This window comes from Dysidea avara, chromosome 10 (genome assembly GCF_963678975.1).
Source record: "Dysidea avara chromosome 10, odDysAvar1.4, whole genome shotgun sequence".
NCBI classification, from domain to species: Eukaryota; Metazoa; Porifera; class Demospongiae; order Dictyoceratida; family Dysideidae; genus Dysidea; species Dysidea avara.
The window spans coordinates 5,851,926-5,872,245 of record NC_089281.1 but is presented as its reverse complement, the minus strand read 5'-3'; the positions used below and the strand labels follow the sequence as shown (position 1 = coordinate 5,872,245).

Here is a 20,320-nt window from a genome sequence, read left to right as displayed (position 1 = left end):
ACAGCTTGAGAACAATGCTTGCAGCAATGTACAGATATACAAAAGGTACTGGATACAATTGCAACATTTTATCAGCACTAGAAGTTGCTAGTCCCAGGGAGGTATACTCAATGGGAAAGCTATAGCATTACAAGAAAGTGGGAGGGGAAAGTGAAAAAGGAAGGCAGATTATGTTAACATTAAAGATGTGCAAACCATGTGGAATAATTGTATTCTTAGTAGTGCACCTCAGAGCTTAAACTACACAATGTTCTTTTCATTAAGCCAAAATTTCTGAACAAGAGGCTGTCAAGAGCATAACCAAATAAAAATTGAAGACCTAAAGGTGCTATATATCCCAAGCTCTGGAGAAGCCCTGTACGTTGAATGGGTGGAAGGTCCCACAAAATCAAGGCCATATGGGTTAGTAAAATAGGAAAGGCGTGTACCACAGCATTTGTTTGCTATTGGAGGAGATAGGCGCCCAGTTGAGATTTTTCAAAAATTATGAACAATGTCCAGAACCACTTTGATCATCTGGCCCATTGCATCTTACACCACTGCAGGATTTTGATAGAGCAGATGTCTGTTACTCCCAGCAGAGAATGGGAATTAATAAAATTAATAGCTTCATAAAGAAGACAGCTAAACAAAGTGGACTTTCTAACAGTAACAATCACTACAACAATCATAGTGTAAGGAAAAAAATGGTTCATAAATTACAAAAGGCAAGTTTCAGCAATGATAAATTTGCAACAATCAGTGGCCACAGAAGTGAGTAGTCATTGAGAGATTACTCTGAAACTGACATGGAGGACCATCGACAGACTAGTCATACTTTCATACTTTGAGTTACAACGAAGTGGTTAACTTTAAGAAATTTGGTAATCAAACATATTCTGATGTGCCTGCTCAGTGCAATCCACATCTCTTACCTTGTACAACTTTACGAATTGCATATCTCCAGCAATGTGTATGCCCTGCGAGAAGGCTAAGGTTGAAGAAAACTCTTGCATAATCCAGTATTTACTGTATGTATTATACTAGTTGGCCTATACATGTATTGACTCACTGAACCTATTGTATATGTAATAGTTGTAACATGGGCATGAGGGCTTTGCAGCCTGAGGGCAGACGGCATACATATCAGGGAAAGCCCGAATGCTGCCCTATGTTACAGCTAATATTTAACACTTATCAGGCTGATAGCCTGTACAGGGCGATCAATCACCCAAGCCAATACGAGTGTAGCCACTGGATGTAATATCTATGCATACCTAAAACTTTTGATTATGGGTCAGCAGCTAGTACGTTCTGGTTATGTTTCGTTACGATAAACAGACATACCCTAGAGATATCACAGAGAATTTTGGTTACATGAGTTTGATGTTTTAATCAGTGCTTTTAAATCGTTTATAGACAAAGTACGTAGTTCACTCAAGGCCTAGATAGGTAAGCTTGCTTGTAGAGTGGTTACTCCGTTCAGAGTGGTAGCTTCGTGATGGGGGTATGTCCGTATTCAAAAAATGTGCATAAATGATCGTTGAATAAGCTATAGCACTAGTTCTCACTTTTTTCAACTCATAGAATGGCGAGGATAATAAAACGCTCTCCATCTAAGTGATTTTCATGACGAAATCCAAGTCATGCATCCTACAGTATCACGTGAGTATTAATCGATCCCCACAATTGATTTTGGAATCAACGTCTATATAATCAGTGCCCAGTTGTAGCCTGGCTAGCTGGGCTACATACAAAATCAGGCGGCTCCTTTGATCACGAGGTGTGAAACTTTTACATATACATAATGTATATGCAATGAGTATCAAGACACACGGTAGTGTGTCGTGCGGCCCAAGCAGCCGGCGCGCAACCCCGTGAGTATATTGACAGGAAGAAAGAAAACGCAATTTTCGCACCTCCGTAGCTCTGTGCTGCCTTGATGAAACAAGACAAATTTTGCTGTGTACATTCCCTCCAACTTCAGTACTCCATATTCCAAATTTGAGCGAAATCGCTTCAGGCATTCCTGAGATATGCGACTTCAAAAATTGGCTTAGTTTCTTCGTTTTTTTTTTTCTTCTTATTTTTCTTCCTCTTTTCGCACACTTACAAAAACTGCTATAAAACGCGAACGCGTTATCCGATTGCCTTGAAATTTGGCACACAGAAGGGGGGTATAAAGGCGCATCTCGGTACCAACTTTGGCTGGAATACCATAAACAGACAAAGAGTTATGAGCGATTATGCACGAAAAATAACACCAATATGTTGTCACGCCTACAGGGTAAACCGCGTATGGGAAGAAGCTGAAAATCGGTGGGTGAATAGGTTAACTATTGAACCTCAAACCTTTTGTGGTTTAAAAGAAATCGAACTAAAAACCAGGAAGATACAGCGAAAAAATCAACAGTGTGTAACAATTACGCAATCGAGATTAGCTAATTTATTATTATTATTATTATTATTATTATGCTTGCCACGCCTACCAGATAAACCACTTGGGGTAATGCTTTGAAAATCGCTGTACAGATGGAGTTATCATCTTAGAAAGGCTCTTCAATGATGTAGAAGAATCAGACTTAAAGCCACGGAGTTATAACACGAAATCCAACTTGGTGCAGCAAGTGCGAGATCGAGATACTCTAATAGAGCAGTCATCCTAATAGAGCAGTCACCCTGAACAGAATTCAAGAGATCAGTTAGAAATAAGTAACCTGTATAGAGATCAGCTACAAACAAATCACCCTGTAGAGAGTTCAGCTACAAACAATTCACCCTGTTCAGACATCAGTTAGAAGAAGTTTTCTTGTAGAGAGTTCAGTTACAAACAAATCACCCTGTTGAAAGATCAGCTAGAAGATGTCACCTTATAGATAGTTCAGTTACAAAGAAACCACCATGTAGAGAATTCAGCTACAAACTAGTGACCCTGTAGATACATCAGCTAGAAGAAGTTACCTTGTAGAGAGTTCAGCTACAAAGAAATCACCTATACAGAATTCAGCTACAAGCAAATCACCCTGTAGAGAGATCAGCTAGAAGAAGTTACCTTGTAGATAGTTCAGCTACAAACAAATCATCCTGTAGAGAGATCAGCTAGAAGAAGTTACCTTGTAGATAGTTCAGCTACAAACAACTCACCCTGTACAGAGCTCAGTTAAAAGAGGTTTCCTTGTAGAGAGTTCAGCTACAGACAAATCACCCTGTAGAGAGATCAGTTAGAAGAAGTTACCTTGTAGATCGTTCAGCTACAAACAATTCACCCTGTAAAGAGATCAGCTAGAAGAAGTTACCTTGTAGAGAGTTCAGCTACAAAGAAACCATCATGTAGAGAATTCAGCTGCAAACAAATCATGTATAGAGAGTTCAGCTACAAATAAATCTCCCTGTAGAGAGATCAGCTAGAAGAAGTTTCCTTGTAGAGAGTTCTGCTACAAACAAATCACCCTGTAGAAAGATCAGCTAGAAGAAATCACCTTGTAGAGAGTTCAGCTTCAAAGAAGCAATCGTGCGAGAGTTCAGGTACAAACAAATTGTCCTGTAGAGAGATCAGCTAGAAGAAGTTACCTTGTAGAGAGTTCAGCTACAAAGAAAACCATCATGTAGATAGTTCAGGTACAAACAAATCACCCTGTAGAAAGATCAGCTATAGAAGAAATCACCTTGTAGAGAGTTCAGCTACGAAGAAACTATCATGTAGAGAGTTCAACTACAAACAAATCACCCTGTAGAAAGATCAGCTATAGAAGAAATCACCTTGTAGAGAGTTCAGCTACAAAGAAACCATCATGTAGAGAGTTCAGCTACAAACAAATCGGCCTGTAGAGAGATCAGCTAGAAGAAATTACCTTGTAGAGAGTTCAGCTACAAAGAAACCATCATGTAGAGAGTTCAGCTGCAAACAATTCACCTGTAGAGAGTTAAGCTACAAATAAATCTCCCTGTAGAGAGATCAGCTAGAAGAAGTCACCTTGCAGGGAGTTCAGTCACAAAGAAATAAACCATGTAGAGAGTTCAGCTGCAAACAAATCACCTGTAGAGAGTTCAGCTAGAAACAAGTCACCCTGTAGAGAGATCAGCTATAGAAACAAGTCACCTTGTAGAGAGTTCAGCTAGAAGAAGTCACATTGTAGAGCTACAAAGAAACTACCATGTAGAGTTCAGCTGCAAACAAATCACCCTGTAGAGAACTCAGCTACAAACAAATCGCCCTGTAGAAAGATTAGCTAGAAGAAGTTACCTTATAGGGAGTTCAGCTATGAACAGATCACCCTGTAGAGAGTTCAGCTACAAACAAATCACCCTGTAGAGAGTTCAGTTACAAAGAAACCACCATGTAGAGAGTTCAGCTGCAAAAAAAATCAATCACTCTGTAGAGAGTTCAGCTAGAAGAAGTCACCTTGTAGAGAGTTAAGCTGCAAATAAATCACCCTGTAGAGAATTCAGCTGCAAACAAATTACCCTGTAGAAAGATCAGCTAGAGGAAGTTAACTTGTAGAGAGTTCAGCTACAAAGAAACTACCATGTAGAGAGTTCAGCTGCAAACAAATCACCTGTAGAGAGTTCAGCTAGAAACAAGTCACCCTGTAGAGAGATCAGCTAAAAACAAGTCACCCTGTAGAGAGTTCAGCTAGAAGAAGTCACATTGTAGAGAGTTCAGCTACAAAGAAACTACCACGTGGAGAGTTCAGCTGCAAACAAATCATCCTGTAGAGAGTTCAGCTAGAAGAAGTCACCTTTTAGAGAGTTCAGCTACAAAGCAACCACCATGTAAAGAGTTCAGCTGCAAAAAACTCAATCACCTTGTAGAAAGATCGGCTAGAAGAAGTTACCTTGTAGAGAGTTCAGCTACAAAGAAACCACCATGTAGAGAGTTCAGCTGCAAACAAATCACCTATAGATAGTTCAGCTAGAAACAAGTCACCCTGTAGAGAGTTCAGCTAGAAGAAGTCACATTGTAGAGAGTTCAGCTACAATGAAACTCCCATGTAGAGAGTTCAGCTGCAAACAAATCACCCTGTAGAGAACTCAGCTACAAACAAATATGCAGTGTAAAAAGATCAGCTAGAAGAAGTTACCTTATAGAGAGTTCAGCTACAACGAAACCACCATGTAGAGAGTTCAGCTACAAACAAATCACCTGTAGAGTGTTCAGCTAGAAACAAGTCACCCTGTAGAGAGATCAGCTAGAAGAAGTCACGTTGTAGAGAGTTCAGCTACAAAGAAACCACCATTTAGAGAGTTCAGCTGCAAACAAATCACCCAGTAGAAAGTTCAGCTATGAACAGATCACCCTGTTGAGAGTTCAGTTAGAAACAAGGAATCCTGTAGAGAGATCACCTAGAAGTATCGCCTTGTAGAGAGTTCAGCTACAAACAAATCACCTGTAGAGAGTTCAGTTACAAACAAATCACCCTGTAGAGAGATCAGCTAGAAGAAGTCACCTTGTAGAGAGTTCAGCTATAAAGAAACCACCATGTAGAGAATTCAGCTGCAAACAAACACCCTGTAGAGAACTCAGCTACAAACAAATCGCCCTGTAGAAAGATCAGCTAGAAGAAGTTACCTTGTAGGGATTTCAGCTACAAACAAATCACCCTGTAGAGAGTTCAGCTACAAAGAAACCATTCTGTAAAGAGCTCAGCTGCAAACAAATCACTTGTACAGAATTCAGCTACAAACAAATCACCCTGTAGAGAGATCAGCTAGAAGAAATTACCTTGTAGATAGTTCAGCTACAAACAAATCACCCTGTAGAAAGATCAGTTAGAAGAAGTTACCTTGGAGAAAGTTCAGCTACAAAGAAACCATTTTGTAAAGAGCTCAGCTGCAAACAAATCACCTGTACAGAATTCAACTACGAACAAATCACCTTGTAGAGAGATCAGCTATAAGAAGTTACCTTGTAGATAGTTCAGCTACAAACAAATCTCCCTGTAGAGAGATCAGCTAGAAGAAATTACCTTGTGGAGAGTTCAGCTACAAAGAAACCACCATGTAGAGAGTTCAGCTGCAAAGAAATCACCCTGTAGAAAATTCTGCCAGAAACAAATTGCCCTGTAGAAAGATCAGTTAAAAGAAGTTACCTTTTAGAGAGTTCAGCTACAAAGAAACCATTCTGTAAAGAGCTCAGCTGCAAACAAATCACCTATACAGAATTCAGCTACAAACACATCAACCTGTAGAGAGATCAGCTAGAAGAAGTTACCTTGTAGATCGTTCAGCTACAAACAATTCACCCTGTAGAGAGAGCAATTAGAAGAAGTCACCTTGTAGAGTGTTCAGTTACAAAGAAACCACCATAGAGATTTCTGTAATCAATATAATATTATGTGACCGGATTTGCGAAAAGGGGTCTTCCACACACATCCAATTCCGTAACCTTTGGAGACCATAACTCAGTGTTCAAGTAACATATTAACCTGACAATTTCACCACATATTCAGCTATATTGGTGCTCACCACTGTCCAAAATTCAAGGCAATAGCTCTTTCCAATCTGAAGTTATCAATTGTCAAAGTTGGCAAATTGGATGTGTGTGGAAGACCCCTTTTCGCAAATCCGGTCACATATGTATTATACAGTATATATAATTTGTACATTTACTGATAAAATATTTAAAGTACATCTACTTCATCTTTTCTTCTTCCTGTAGTAAAGAAAAAAACATAGGTTAAAAAAGTCCCAAAGCTGGCCATAGGCCGGCTTTGGGGTATACAAATACAAAAAGAAATGAAATCTAATCCAAAACAGCCAAGCTGTAAAAAAAGTGTGCGGCCCTCAGAAAGGCTATGGTGAAAAAAGATGTGAAATCCAAGGTGGCGGCCAAGAAATGGCTGTGATGGTAGGTTAATGGTAAAAATTTTAATAACAACAATTCAGGTGAATTTTGGTGCCGCTTGGTCAATTGGCACAAAAATTCACCTGAATTGTCGTTATTAAAATTTTTACCATTAACCTACCATCACAGCCATTTCTTGGCCGCCACCTTGGATTTCACATCTTTTTTCACCATAGCCTTTCTGAGGGCCGCACACTTTTTTTACAGCTTGGCTGTTTTGGATGGTATTAACTTGCAATTGGAATAGCATGGATAACAGTGAAATTGGAATAAATACCACTCTTGTTGTATTGGAAATGGCAAATTTCTTATACAGCACTTGTGGTATTTATTCCAAATTTCACTGTTACCCATGCTATTACTAGTACAATTAAAATAGGAAAGCTAAGTGCATTTCATTCCATATTCAAGTGTATGATATACCGTAAATGTACTATACTGGGGCCACTTGATGGCCATTTTGTTTTCAGTCCACACATAACACATAATTGTGACTGGATCTGGTCTTATAGCCTTTCCAATTGCATGTATTTGGCAATTCATAACTTGACTTGTGAGTATGGTATCAGCCTGCAATTTGGTTACTTTACACTCCTAACATAACACTATTCCTGGATGTAATTTTAAGACAATAGGTTAAACACATGATGAGTTATGACTCATCAAACTTGGAAATTTGGAGTGGCTACATGACCCCTTTTTGCAGATCCAGTCACAATTAAGTTTGGTGGGCACCCCTTCTAATATTGACAAGTACACCATAAAGAACTTGTGTACCAAAAATGGTGCTTTTATCCACTCTGTAACAATAATTTTGATAAGTTACCTCACTAATACACACTATGCGTAACTTGATAAAACAAGATCCTACATTCTTTGCTAAACTTATTACACCCCTGCTAAATGAAAAGAATGATACAATTGCACCTGTTCCTTACAATAAGTTGTTTGCAAAACTCGCTCGCAATTTCCCTGTGTGTGGAATATATCAGTACTGTGGTAATGAAGATGTAATAAAAGCACTTGATGAGGATTAATTGAATACTTTCGATTCAGCTAATCATGTATACCTTTACCTAATGCAAAGACACACTCTTCTTGTATTACACATTCCTTAATTCCTTTTATAAAAGTCAAAGGAAGGTCTGTTTCATTGCTGGTCACAGACCTGATTAAAGAAATAATTAAATGTATGGTAGCTCCTCACAGCCTCCTTTATGTCACTATCTTCCAGCACAAGCATATTAACACTATACAGTTTTCCCTTGCTTACCTCGATTGATAGGATCAGTGAACTATTCAGCAGATGAAACAGTTACAAAGCATCCTTCAGATGAGTGCTGAAAATATTCTGGAATTACCCATTCTTTGCACCCGGTATTTTCATTATGTACTGTCCACATGGAGCGTGCTATGGTTATGAAGTTATGTATACGAATGAATCACAATATTCATCCCTTTCACATTTTGAGGTCAAGATTTAAATTGCACCTACACTAGTTATCATACAGTATGGTAGTACTGTTTATTAGGGATCATGATGGTTTGGGCTTTCTTGCCCAACAGTACCGCCCAAAACATCAGCTTAACTTTTTCTTTATAACATCTGACAGTATTGGTTAGGCAAAGCCAAGCCCATAAATGTCATCAGAGCAACCCTAAACCCTTCTTTAACATCTCAGGCAAGCACAGACTCCAATATCTTTAGCTTGCAGACTAATTTGGGGCACAGCATGCAGCAAGACGGAATACTGGCATACACAGTGGCAGCAACTGTACAACATGCAGCAACACATAACACTCAGCAGGAACCGTATAACATGAAGCAACTGTATGACATGCGGCAACACAGTGGCGACGGTGACACGTAACCTTGTGGCATACACAGTGGCAGCAGCTGTATGGCACATGACAACACAGAACACAGGCGTACAAAATGGCAGCAACTGTACAACATGAAGAAACTGTACGGCATGCAGCAATGCAGAAAACTGGTGTACACAATGGCAGCAACTGTACAACATGAAGAAACTGTATGGCAAGCGGCAACACATAACACTGTGGTATACGCAGTTGTGGTGGCAACACAACACTGTGGCATACACAGTAGTAGCAACTGTACAACATGAGCAACTGTACGGTATGTGGCAACACCGAACACTGGCATACAAAATTGCAGCAATTATACCACATGAAGCAGCTGTATGGCATATGCGGCAACACATAATACTGTGGCCTACATAGTGGCAGCAACTGTACGGCATGTGGCAACACATAACACTGTGGCATACACAGTTGTAGCAACTGTACAGCATGGGCAACTGCATGGCATGTGGCAACACAGAACACTGGCATACAAAGTGGCAGCAACTGTACAACATGAGCAACTGTACAGTATGTGGCAACACAGAACACTGGCATACACAGTGGCAGCAACTGTACAGCATGAGCAACTGTACAGCACGTAGCAACACAGAACACTGTGGCATACACAGTGGCAGCAACTGTGCAACGTGAGCAACTGCACGGCATGCAGCAACACATAACACTGTGGCATACACAGTGGCAGTTTCTGTAGTGGCAACTGTACGGCACTTGGCAACACAGAACACTGGCATACAAAATGGCAGCAACTGTACAACATGAACAACTGTACAGCATGCGGCAATACATAACACTGTGGTATACACAGTGGCTGCAACTGTATAACATGAGCAACTGTACAGCATGTGGCACCACATAACACTGTGGCATTTACAGTGGTGGCAACTGAACCACATGAAGCAACTCTATGGCATGTGGTAACACAACACTGTGCAGTACACAGTGGTGGGAACAAAACGACATAAAGTAACTGTGGCAATGCAGAACACTGTGGCATACCCAGTGGTAGTGACTGCAACACATACAACATGAAGTGACATACGATAAACCAATGCATACAAGTGGCAGTATAACGCAAAAAGGAATGCAAAACAACATTGGGAGAAAATGTATTTACGAAACAACTCAATGGAAATGCAAGCAGTTACATGGTTATAGTAACATGGCAGTAGTAAGACCATAGCAGCAATAACAGCAAGGCAGCAGTAACACATTAAAAGTAACATGACAGCTATGACAACATGGTATGGCGTACATCAAAGGACTCTACTTACCTTATGGTATCTCAGACTATTAGTGTCTCAGTGGCAACAACATGTTAAACAATAGTCTGTTGTGGAGGACCATTAACAATTGGCTGAAAGGTGTGGTTGCTGGCAGTCGACTGTAGGGGAGTGGCAATGGTCAACTGAAGGGGGGTGGTTAACACAATCGATGACTGCAGAGAAGTGGTGATGATTGTTGTCACATGATATAGCAGCTTGGTAATGGTTGACAGTGTCTAGACAAGGGCTAGTGGAGCAATCAGTCTGCTGATTGGCATGGTGGTATACAAGAATTAGGCTACTAGCAGTGATAACTGGCCTGAATCCAGAGTTAATGATAGTGGCACAATCGTTGGGTTGGCCGTGTTGGTGGGTGATGAAGTGGCTTGCAATACCAAGATGCAGCTCTGCATATAAGCTGGAGCAGGCAATATGTAGGAGCTGACACGTGCTCAAGAGGAGTTGGATAATTTTTGTTTCAATGTAGTAAACCCAATAACTCGCAAGTTATGATTATTTGTTTATGTCACGTCAATTCATTGTATGGGATTGGTCTTCACAAATTTTTCCTTTGTATGCAGTGAAGAAAGGTGATAAAAGGACAAACTTACCCAGTAATCAATTCCCCTATTCATGGCAAACACAATCATAATGCAAATTTTACTGTGTATGCCATTCCATTCGTATATTACAATTGTTTTAGTAAGTGTCTGTAATTCATTTTCTCTATACTTTTGTTAACCCAGAGGTCCCGGGTTCGATTCCTGCCCATGACAACAATTTTTTTCTTCTCAGTGCCACCTTTTCGTGACACACTTTTTCATGTGTCAGCTATTGATGATGATTACTCGGCAATCTGTGCATGTATCGACACAATTCACACGCGAAATGAAATGCTCACCATCTGGCTACGTCGCAAAGTTTATTGCAAGCTTGTACATGTATTCCTTTGTCCGCTACAGCACCTTGAAGGTCATGATGTAGAGTAAACTTCAGCTGCTTTCCATTGCTAACCACACGATAAACAACTCAGCTGGTAAAGTACCTCCCTGAAGTCGATGTGATTACTGCTGTGTAGGGTGTGGGTTCGAATCCCACCAGTGACAAAACTTTTTTTCGTTTTATACACCTTTTTGGCTAACTGAACTTTTTTTTCTCATAGTAAGTTCATAGCATCCTGGTATTGCTACACCACATATGGACTGTTGGTAAAGTATACAGTAGCACATTTGATAAGTATAGGGCAGGCATGGGCAGGCCAATTAGGTGCAGTCTCTGTGTGTTCTATTAGAGCAAGAGCCTCCTTTTTGTAACTCCAATTCTTTGTGATGTGATGAAATGTGTACCTGTGTATTTGCTCAAACCTTCAGTTGTTTGCAGTATAGCTACAACTTGCTTTAAATACTGTTGACCACGTTATTACAGTGCCTGCATGATAGGATAGCACCACATAATTCTGCTGTTTAGACTCCATGTTCACATCACTTTAATTATTAGGCTTGCATGGTGGTGAAATAAGGTTCATGATATCACCATGCATGCTACTCAGTTTAGGACATGATCTTCAATGCTTCATTCCTAAATCACTGATACATGTTATTGCAGTTAATGTGAAAATGTGAAATGGTCCTGCACGGAGGGCAGGTACCATGAATATAGGTATACGTATTGGTTTGTCTGTGTGTTTGTCCCATGCACAGTAAGTGTCTTCTCTTTGTAACTCCAATTCTTTGTGATGTTAATTCCTAAATTATAACCAGGAAGTGTGTACCTGTGCATTAAGTTTGCTCAAACCTTTGCTTGCAGTATAGCTACAACTGCTTTAATACTCTTTTTTGACCACATTATTACAGTGACTGCATGATAAGGACAGCACTACATAATTTGCGTATGTCTTGATAATTATTGGTTTAGCAATTCTGCTGTTTAGTTAACCCCATGTTCACATCATTTTAATCAGTGCTTGCATGATGGTCGAATAAGATTTATACAAGAAATCACCATGCATGCATGCTACTTTAGGACATGATCTTTTATGTTTCATTCCCAATGCAGTGGTTCTTGCTATTGTGGTTAATGTGGAATGTGAAATGGTCCTGCACATAGGGCAGGTACCAGTGCTAGTATCTAATAAACAAATTTGAAAAATGCACAATTGTGTCAGGTTTTCGCAGATCCGGTCACATAATTATATCTGTCCTTTAATGTGTTGCAACTTGTGAGTTACCTTGCTCATTGATCTGTGAATTGAATTTTGAATGTTGGTGCTTGTCATGACAATGCACTGAAGAGTCCTTTTTGGTAGCACAGTGAAAAACAAGAAGACCATGTCCCTCAAGCATCGCATGGCTGAGGCCCACTCCAGCAGTCACATTAATATAACAGTAAAGTTTGATATTCTAATAGAACTAGTAAAATTAATATAGCAGGGATCTAAGCAATAAAAACTAGTGAGACAAGATTATACGAATGACAGTATAACAACATAATATGTAGTTCTGTGGGAAAATCCCTCATTAGCAAGTCAAAGTAGGGATTTTCCCACAGAACTATGTGTAATACTGTCATTCATATAATCTTGTCTCACTAGCTTTTATTGCTTAGATCCCTGCTATTTTTTAATTAATGAATTTTACTATGCTAGTTTGTTTAGTTGTTTGTTATAGCTACAGCTATGATTAACACTAATGTGACTGCTTTATTAAAGTATCTTGAGTGGGCCTCAGCCAACTGGACTATATGCAATGTTTGAGGGACATGGTCTTCTTGTTTTTCACTGTGCTACCAAAAAGGGCTCTTCAGTGTATTGTCTTGACAACTACTACCAACATTTAAAATTGAAAAAAGCAATTCACAGATCAATGAGTAAGGTAATACTTCCAACTTGCACATTATAGGACAGTTATATTAGCATATTATGTCTATTCAGAACTTCATGTTTTACACTTTCCTAGTTTTTAGCTATCAGGAACACAGATGCATATAGAAAATTTTAGGTCTGAATGAGATAGTTATATAGTTAAACACTTTTAGAATGTAAAACACTGATTTTAAGATAATACTCTTGAAGTTTATATGACCACTAACAAATACCCATCTCTATGACCACTTAGCTAATTGTAAAATTAGTTAATTTTTAAATATGTTAGTATTGTATGTGGTATACATAGGTGGCATGCAGATATTTGTGAAGACCCTCACTGGAAAGACCATCACATTGGAAGTAGACCCTTCAGACACCATAAGTAATGTTATGGTTAAACTTCAAGACAAAGAAGGAATTTCTCCTGATCAACAATGGCTGTTATTTGCAGGAATAAAATTGGAAGGTGGTCATACCTTGAGTGATTACAATATTCAAAATGAGTCAACCTGTCATTTGCTGTTCAGTCTTAGGGGTAAGTTGCATAATAACAAAAGTACATATTATATATTGTATCAGTAAAGGTAGTATGTGTGTATGTGGTATACCTAGGTGGCATGCAGATATTTGTGAAGACCCTCACTGGAAAGACCATCACATTGGAAGTAGAAGCTTCAGACACCATTGAAAATGTTAAGGCTAAAATTCAAGACAAAGAAGGAATTTTTCCTGATCAACAAAGACTGATATTTGCAGGAAAACAATTGGAAGATGGTCGTACCTTGAGTGATTACAATATCCAAAAAGAGTCAACTCTACATCTGGTACTAAGGCTTAGAGGTCTGTTTTGCACTACTACGTCTAATAGCTACTACATATATCAGTTCTAAGTAGTTTGTATTATACGTATGTCGCTGAATCTGCAGGAACCCCACAAGTTCGTGCATATTTGGAATTCAATTTATTTGATTTCCGTTTTCTAGATAGTCAAATGAATGGTTTCAACCCTAAAGCCACAGTGCTACAACATGGTATGGTAACAACAGAAAGATCAATTTGTACTGTGATAATATTGAAAATAACCATAATTAAATGATATGCAAATGCAGTCTTATACAGGCATGAATGTAACTTACACCATCTTTGTTACTATCTCATAACACAATGATGGAATAAACTGGAATGCACAGCTTGGATTCTAACTTAGGTAAACTGCTCCTTCAGTAACAAGTTTACAAGAGCATAAGCTCAGCACTCAATGAAGCAAGTTTATCTTCACAAAGAACCTTAGCTCTCTTGAGCTTAATTCATGCGGCTTCCTTATCAGCTTGCTGAAGATCGGTTCGGAGTTGATTCTCAATGTTGATACGGTTGTATTCTCTAAGCAAAACTTGGCATTTTCTTTCTTATTTCCTTACTGCTCATTGCAATGACTGCCAGTCAGTCCAGGACTGCTTACTTGTGGCAAAAATTGTAATTTCGCACCTCGGATGACTTCCAGCATTGAAAGCAAACAATATAAAATGTTCAGCAACATGAGAAACTTGACTTTCAGAGTACCCTTGTCAGTACCAGATTGAAGGCTTGTCCTACCACCTATCAGAATCCTTTCTCTAAGGATGTTTTCAGAATCTCTGTCTTTCCCCCAATGATTTTAGGTTCACCTTTAATCTCCACTGTTTTAGACAGGCCCCCAAATATTTCTCTGGGAACAACCAGACTTCATTAAACTCTTAAACACTTCAGTACACAAAGCTTTACACACTGTTCACATGGTGATATATCCTTAATTAAAGCTCTCCCTACTGTATTATTGTTGCTGTTACCTCCAGTTATTGTGATCACAGAAGACTGATAAAAGTCTAGTAGCAATAGTTCATGTACATGTTTTTATAGTCATACAATTATAGGATACATTCTAACACTTAACTTACAATCACTACATTATAACATTACATACATCATGTGAAATTACAGCATTAGCCTATTAATTGTTACTGTTATACTACATCTCCTTCCAAGCTGTAACACTAGCCTTTGTATAGCGTAGTGGACATCAAAATCTCAGTGCCAGTTTTAGAACGAGTTTGCATCTGTCTCTGTACACTAGTACTGTTATCATTTGTTACAGCTTCAGAGTTTCCTGGGTTCCTGGTCTTCAGGTGATAGAGACTACGATGAACTTCTCCAGATGGAACTGTCACTATGTAAGATTTTGGCTCTGGTGCTGATGAGGATGAGATAACAGTTCCTTGAACTTGGTCATTCTGCATGTTAACCCAAATTGGAGTGTTTTCTGGAAGGTCAGGTAAAGATCTTGTTCTGTAATGTTTGTTGTAGTTCCGTTTTTTGATCATTTCTATACTTCCTCTCTTTTTCTCTGAATTCTGTTAGGTATGGCCAGTTGGACTGAAATACTCTAGTGTGTTGGGGAATGTCTGTCCTGATAACTCGCCCCATTAAGAGCTGAGCAGGGCTGAATCCACACCATGGCATTGGAGTTGTTCTTTAGTTGAGTAAAGCTAAATAAGGATCAGGAGAATTTGACAATAGAGATTTAGCACTCTTGATTGTTCTTTGAGATTGTCCATTTGACTAATGATAGTGAGGAGAACTGGAAGTGTGTTGATATCCATAGGTTGACGAAAACTGGTTCATTTCTTCTGAGGAATATTGAGGTCCACTGTCTGTAATGAGAGTAGCAGGAATACCATGTTATGAAAATATTGCTTTTGGATAAGTGATCACACTGGATAAGGTGGTAGAGGTTAATTTCTGTATCTCAACAAATCTGGAAAAGTAGTCAACTACCAGCAAATAGGTTGATTTCTTGTGTTCGCAGAAATCTGATACCACTTTTGCAAGAGGAAATTGAAGCATTGGTTCTCTAGATAGTATTTCTGACTGTTGGCACTAGTGATGCCACGATATATCGTATAATTTATTGTGATAATCGTGATAGTAACATTTCATGATAATCATAATAGAGAAAAAGCCATATCGTGATACAAAAAACACAAATTAATTTAGTGGAAAGTAACTTGATGTTTGTAAAATATAAGTCTCTGACAACATGTGGTGATGCTTAATAAAGAAGTGTCAACTTAAACACATCTTTGTTTTAAGTATAATAGATAGACATATTCACAAATTCAATTCATTTAATATATAATTATTGTAATTATCGTGATGCAAGTCCCATGATACAGTAGGACCTTGATTATCCGAACCCTCAATTATCCGAGCAGTATAAGCGACTGTTCTATTAGAGTATTTCACCATTAGGTGAAGGTTCTACTAGAGTAAGTATGTGTTCTATTAGAGTAGTTGAACACAAAAATGAATGGGCTTCATAAATTCAGTTATCTGAACACTTTTATGATTGAACTGGCATACAGGTGTTCGGATAATGGAGGTCCTACTGTATCGCGATATGAAAATTTTCATTTCATGGCACCACTAGTTGGCATTCTGGACAGGATCTCACAAAGCTAGGATACCCTAGGCCACCAAGCTGAAGTGTTAACTCGAAGTCTGCATCTCTGGATACCTTGGTATCCTTGATGCATTTTTTGTAGTGTCTAATTTTTCATCTTATCTGGTACAACAATCCTAGAACAGATTATCACACAATGATAGCTAACCACGGAACTGCCAAAATTTACCCAAAGGTCCTCTTGTTGGCCAATTTGATTTACAGCACTCAATCAATTTGTAACAAACATTGTCACTGGCTTGAGTTTGCTGGTAGAATTGTAGTCAATCTTTGCTAGCTGGTAATAGGTCGATAAGAGTGTGAATAAACAGTTCAATGTCTTTAGCCAATAGTTTGGTAAGTGAATCTAGTTGATCATTCACAGTAGCTCTAGAGAGTGTATTACAATTCTTTTCATGATTGATTGGATACTCAAATTTCATCAAACAGAGACGAAAACGTAAGTTACACTTGGGGTGGTAAAGAGTATAGACTTTTCTTTCCCAGTAAAGGTACCAAAGGTGTGTGATCTGTTTCCATTTGAATCTGCTTTCCAAGGACATGCTCAAAGAGAATTTCTGACAAGCCCAAGTTATGGCTAGCACCTCCTTTTCAATCTGTGCATGTCTATGTTTAGTGTTAGGAAGCAAAAGCTATGGTTTTCCATTTACCATTGTGCTTTTGTAGTAGCACAGCCCCTAGTGCATAAGCTGAGGCGTCTGCACTGATTTCAGCATCCACTGACACATCATAGTGAGAAATATTCTAGGAGTAGCAATTTCAGCTTTCAGTTTCTCAAAAGATTCAGCTTGAGGTTGCCCCCAAATCCATGTTCTCTTGGGATAAAAGCCTTTTCACATCCAGCTGTTGTCAGACTGAAGTGGTTCGAATGTGCATCGATCCATTTCACACTACATGAGCAGCAACTGAATTCAATTTACTTTTATAGTATGGCTCGTGGATTAATTATACAATTACGTAGCAAAACTTACGTGGTGTTGTCATCGTACTACCTTCTTCATATTCCTTCGAGTCAGAAGAGTTTTCACAGCAAGGAATATTGCTACAAGTGTAAGTGAGATGCACAGTAGGGATATTCACTTCTTATTGTTTTACAGTATTTGGACATTACGTACTACTCCGATCCAGCTTGTTTCAGTACTTTTTATTGCAGCATTATACATTGTCCCTAATCTAATTTAAAATTCCCAATTTTTTCTTATACTTGTTTGTAAAGTTTTTTTGCAAGCTCATGACCACTAAATATCTGCTGAGTTACTCACAGCACTATTATACTAGATTATGACTCATACAATAACAACTGATCAGTGGGAGTGGCTCTACATAAGCCTGCAGACAATAATGGACGTAGATTCGTGCATATCTACATGGGCGTGGCTACCATATGTCTACAGACAGTAATTTACGTAAGTGGGTGTGGCTCACGAAAGAAGCAGAGCTACGCTATGATGTGTGGTAACACATCCACATTTAATTTAGCACGTAGGGTCAGACCCGAATAATCTGTAAAGCAGGACCTGGATGATCCGACTCAGTTTAACATTGTTACTAATTAAACTATATTTATTGACTTACACATTGCTATATAGTTCGCCATGAGTTGCTCTCTCTGATCGATATCAACAGCGAGTCTGATGTACGCATGTGTTTTTGGTACAACCAGCGACCACGAGTATTCGAATAGTTTGATGCAATATACACTGGTATGGAAGCCGTACTGTAGTCTATTAACACTCAGCGGTAGAACCTTGACTGATGGCCATGGTAAAGAAGGATAAAAGGTAAGACAATAGTGCAAGCATTGTATATTTATCAATATACCAAAGGTTTTTTCTTAAGCGATCTAGAAACGTTTCTGCAAAAGAATTAGGGCTGTAGCTGTAGCCAGTTTTCCGCTACGCTTGACTGAAGGCGTCAGGCAGGTAGGCAGGCAGTAGAAAATTCCATTGACTAAATTTTTTAAAAATTCTGTAGCAACTTGACGGAAACGTTTCGGGTCGATCTGAAGACACTTTTGGGCTTGGTTTTACCCAACCAATACTGTCATGTCGTTGTGAGGAAAAATCGCGGCAGGTTTTTGGGTTATATTATATCATGGATCGCCCCCACACCTTCGATGTCCCTAATATACAGTACTATCGTACTGTATGATTACACATTGAATGCCAAGAAGTTGGCGAGTTCTTACAAGAAAACCTTACTAGGCACGATGATTACAGAACGGTACACTACTCTATTGTCACTCACTCAATATCACAATATCACTTCCACAAGCTGAGTGTATCACTATGTATACTGTTACTTTGGTCTTGGTACAATAGTCATACTTTACGTGGAGACTGTACAGTGCTCCCTTGCTAATTGAGCTAAAGTGCATTGAATCCAGCCAATTCACCTCTCGATCTCTCAATATGAATTGACATGAAGCCAGATTTAATGCGCATTGTGGTCAATCCGGCTCTGGTGATCACCAACACTTTGCAACGAAAAGTAGTGAAACAAGAGATGAATGATGGTGTTACAGTATAGCTCAGTGGGAAAGTCCCTACTTTGGCATAATAGCTATTATTGTTTAGTTCAATGCCAAAGTAGGGACTTCCCACTGAGCTATGTTGTAACGCCATCATTCATCTCTTGTTTCACTACTTTTTGTTGCATAGATCCCTACTTCATTTTTAAATTAACAAATACTATAGAATTACATTGCATTGCAAGTTATTCTGTAGACAATTGATCACCACCAAAAATTAGGACGTAGTCAATATGACAAACAATTCCAGGTAGTCCAGCAGGAATGTTACACATACATCTCTGGAAATGTTCAGGTGCACTTGAGATCCCAATAGGTAATTCATTAAAGCAAAATCTCCCAAATGCAGGGACGGATCCAGGGGGGGGGGGGGGGGGGGGGTTCAAAGGGTTCCATGGAACCCCCCTTTTGAAAGAGCCCTTCTTACTCGAGATACTCTAATAAAGCAGTCAAATTGAGATACTCTAATAGAGCATTCACAGTAGTCTTTTGAGGAGCAGTGTAGCAAGCTATGTATCTAGTTATAAATAAGGAAATATAGTTGTTGAGGGCACCTATGGTGAGGGGCAGCTATAGTCAGCAGGTGATGACCTTTTTTTTTTTGGTCTTCAACTTACAGCTAGGCTGAAGTTGCAACTCCAGAATGGAACCCCCCTTTTTAAAAGTCTGGATCCACCCCTGAAATGCTGTAAGGAATGTGATCAGGAGTCTGGGTCAAGTGGAATTTGCCAAAAAGCTACGAAAAGTTTGGCTCCTGATAATTAAGCTAAAGTGGTTTCAACTTTTGGAAGAGGATGGACTTCTCTTAAAACAATTTTGTTCAGAGGGTTTTAATCTACACATATTTGTACAACCACAATGCCTGCACACCAGGGTGTTGGTGTCTCCACTTTTGAAATAACACCATTCAGTCCAGTTTATTTCAAACTTTAGATCTCAAAGGAATACGTATGTGTCTGGATGTAAACAGGGAATAGGATTTGCATCTGGTTTCAGTCTACGTTCATGCATGTTGCTTAAGCCTGTTAATAACTGATCTGGAATAGTCTTCTCCATGACATAAATTTGGACTAACATCTGCAATTCAGGTAAACCTAGAAGATTATTTCTCAAGTTGCGAATGATACAAATTTGCTGAGCACATGATTTCTCATTAGATGTCAATGTCAGACTGACTGTTCCCAGGGAATCTAGTAGTTTACAATCTGGTCCACAAAGTGTTTGTTTTGTTTTTCTCAGTTTGCCTGGGTGACTCAGTGAATTCAATGATGACTCAGACATTGCAATAATTTCTATACCTGTGTTGGGCAATTGGAAACAGTGGAAATGGAAACCAGAAACGGAAAGTGGAAATGGAAAACGGAAATAGTCAAATTGTCATATAAATGTACTCTAGAGTAAAGCCCTTGTTTAGTGGCCACCTCTTAAAGACCACCTTCTTATAAAGACCACCTCTGTA

General features: G+C 39.0%; 1 protein-coding gene across 3 annotated transcripts in view; it reads left to right on the top strand.

The window, feature by feature from the left end:
* LOC136268204 (polyubiquitin-A-like) overlaps positions 1–20,320 on the top strand; it is a 160,188-nt gene that overhangs the window by 80,679 nt on the left and 59,189 nt on the right. For all 3 annotated transcript variants that reach the window (XM_066063483.1, XM_066063482.1, XM_066063484.1), the window contains exons 5-6: positions 13,143–13,370; positions 13,448–13,675. In XM_066063483.1, coding sequence (XP_065919555.1) covers positions 13,143–13,370; positions 13,448–13,675 — 456 coding nt within the window. The remainder of the gene's footprint in view (positions 1–13,142; positions 13,371–13,447; positions 13,676–20,320) is intronic.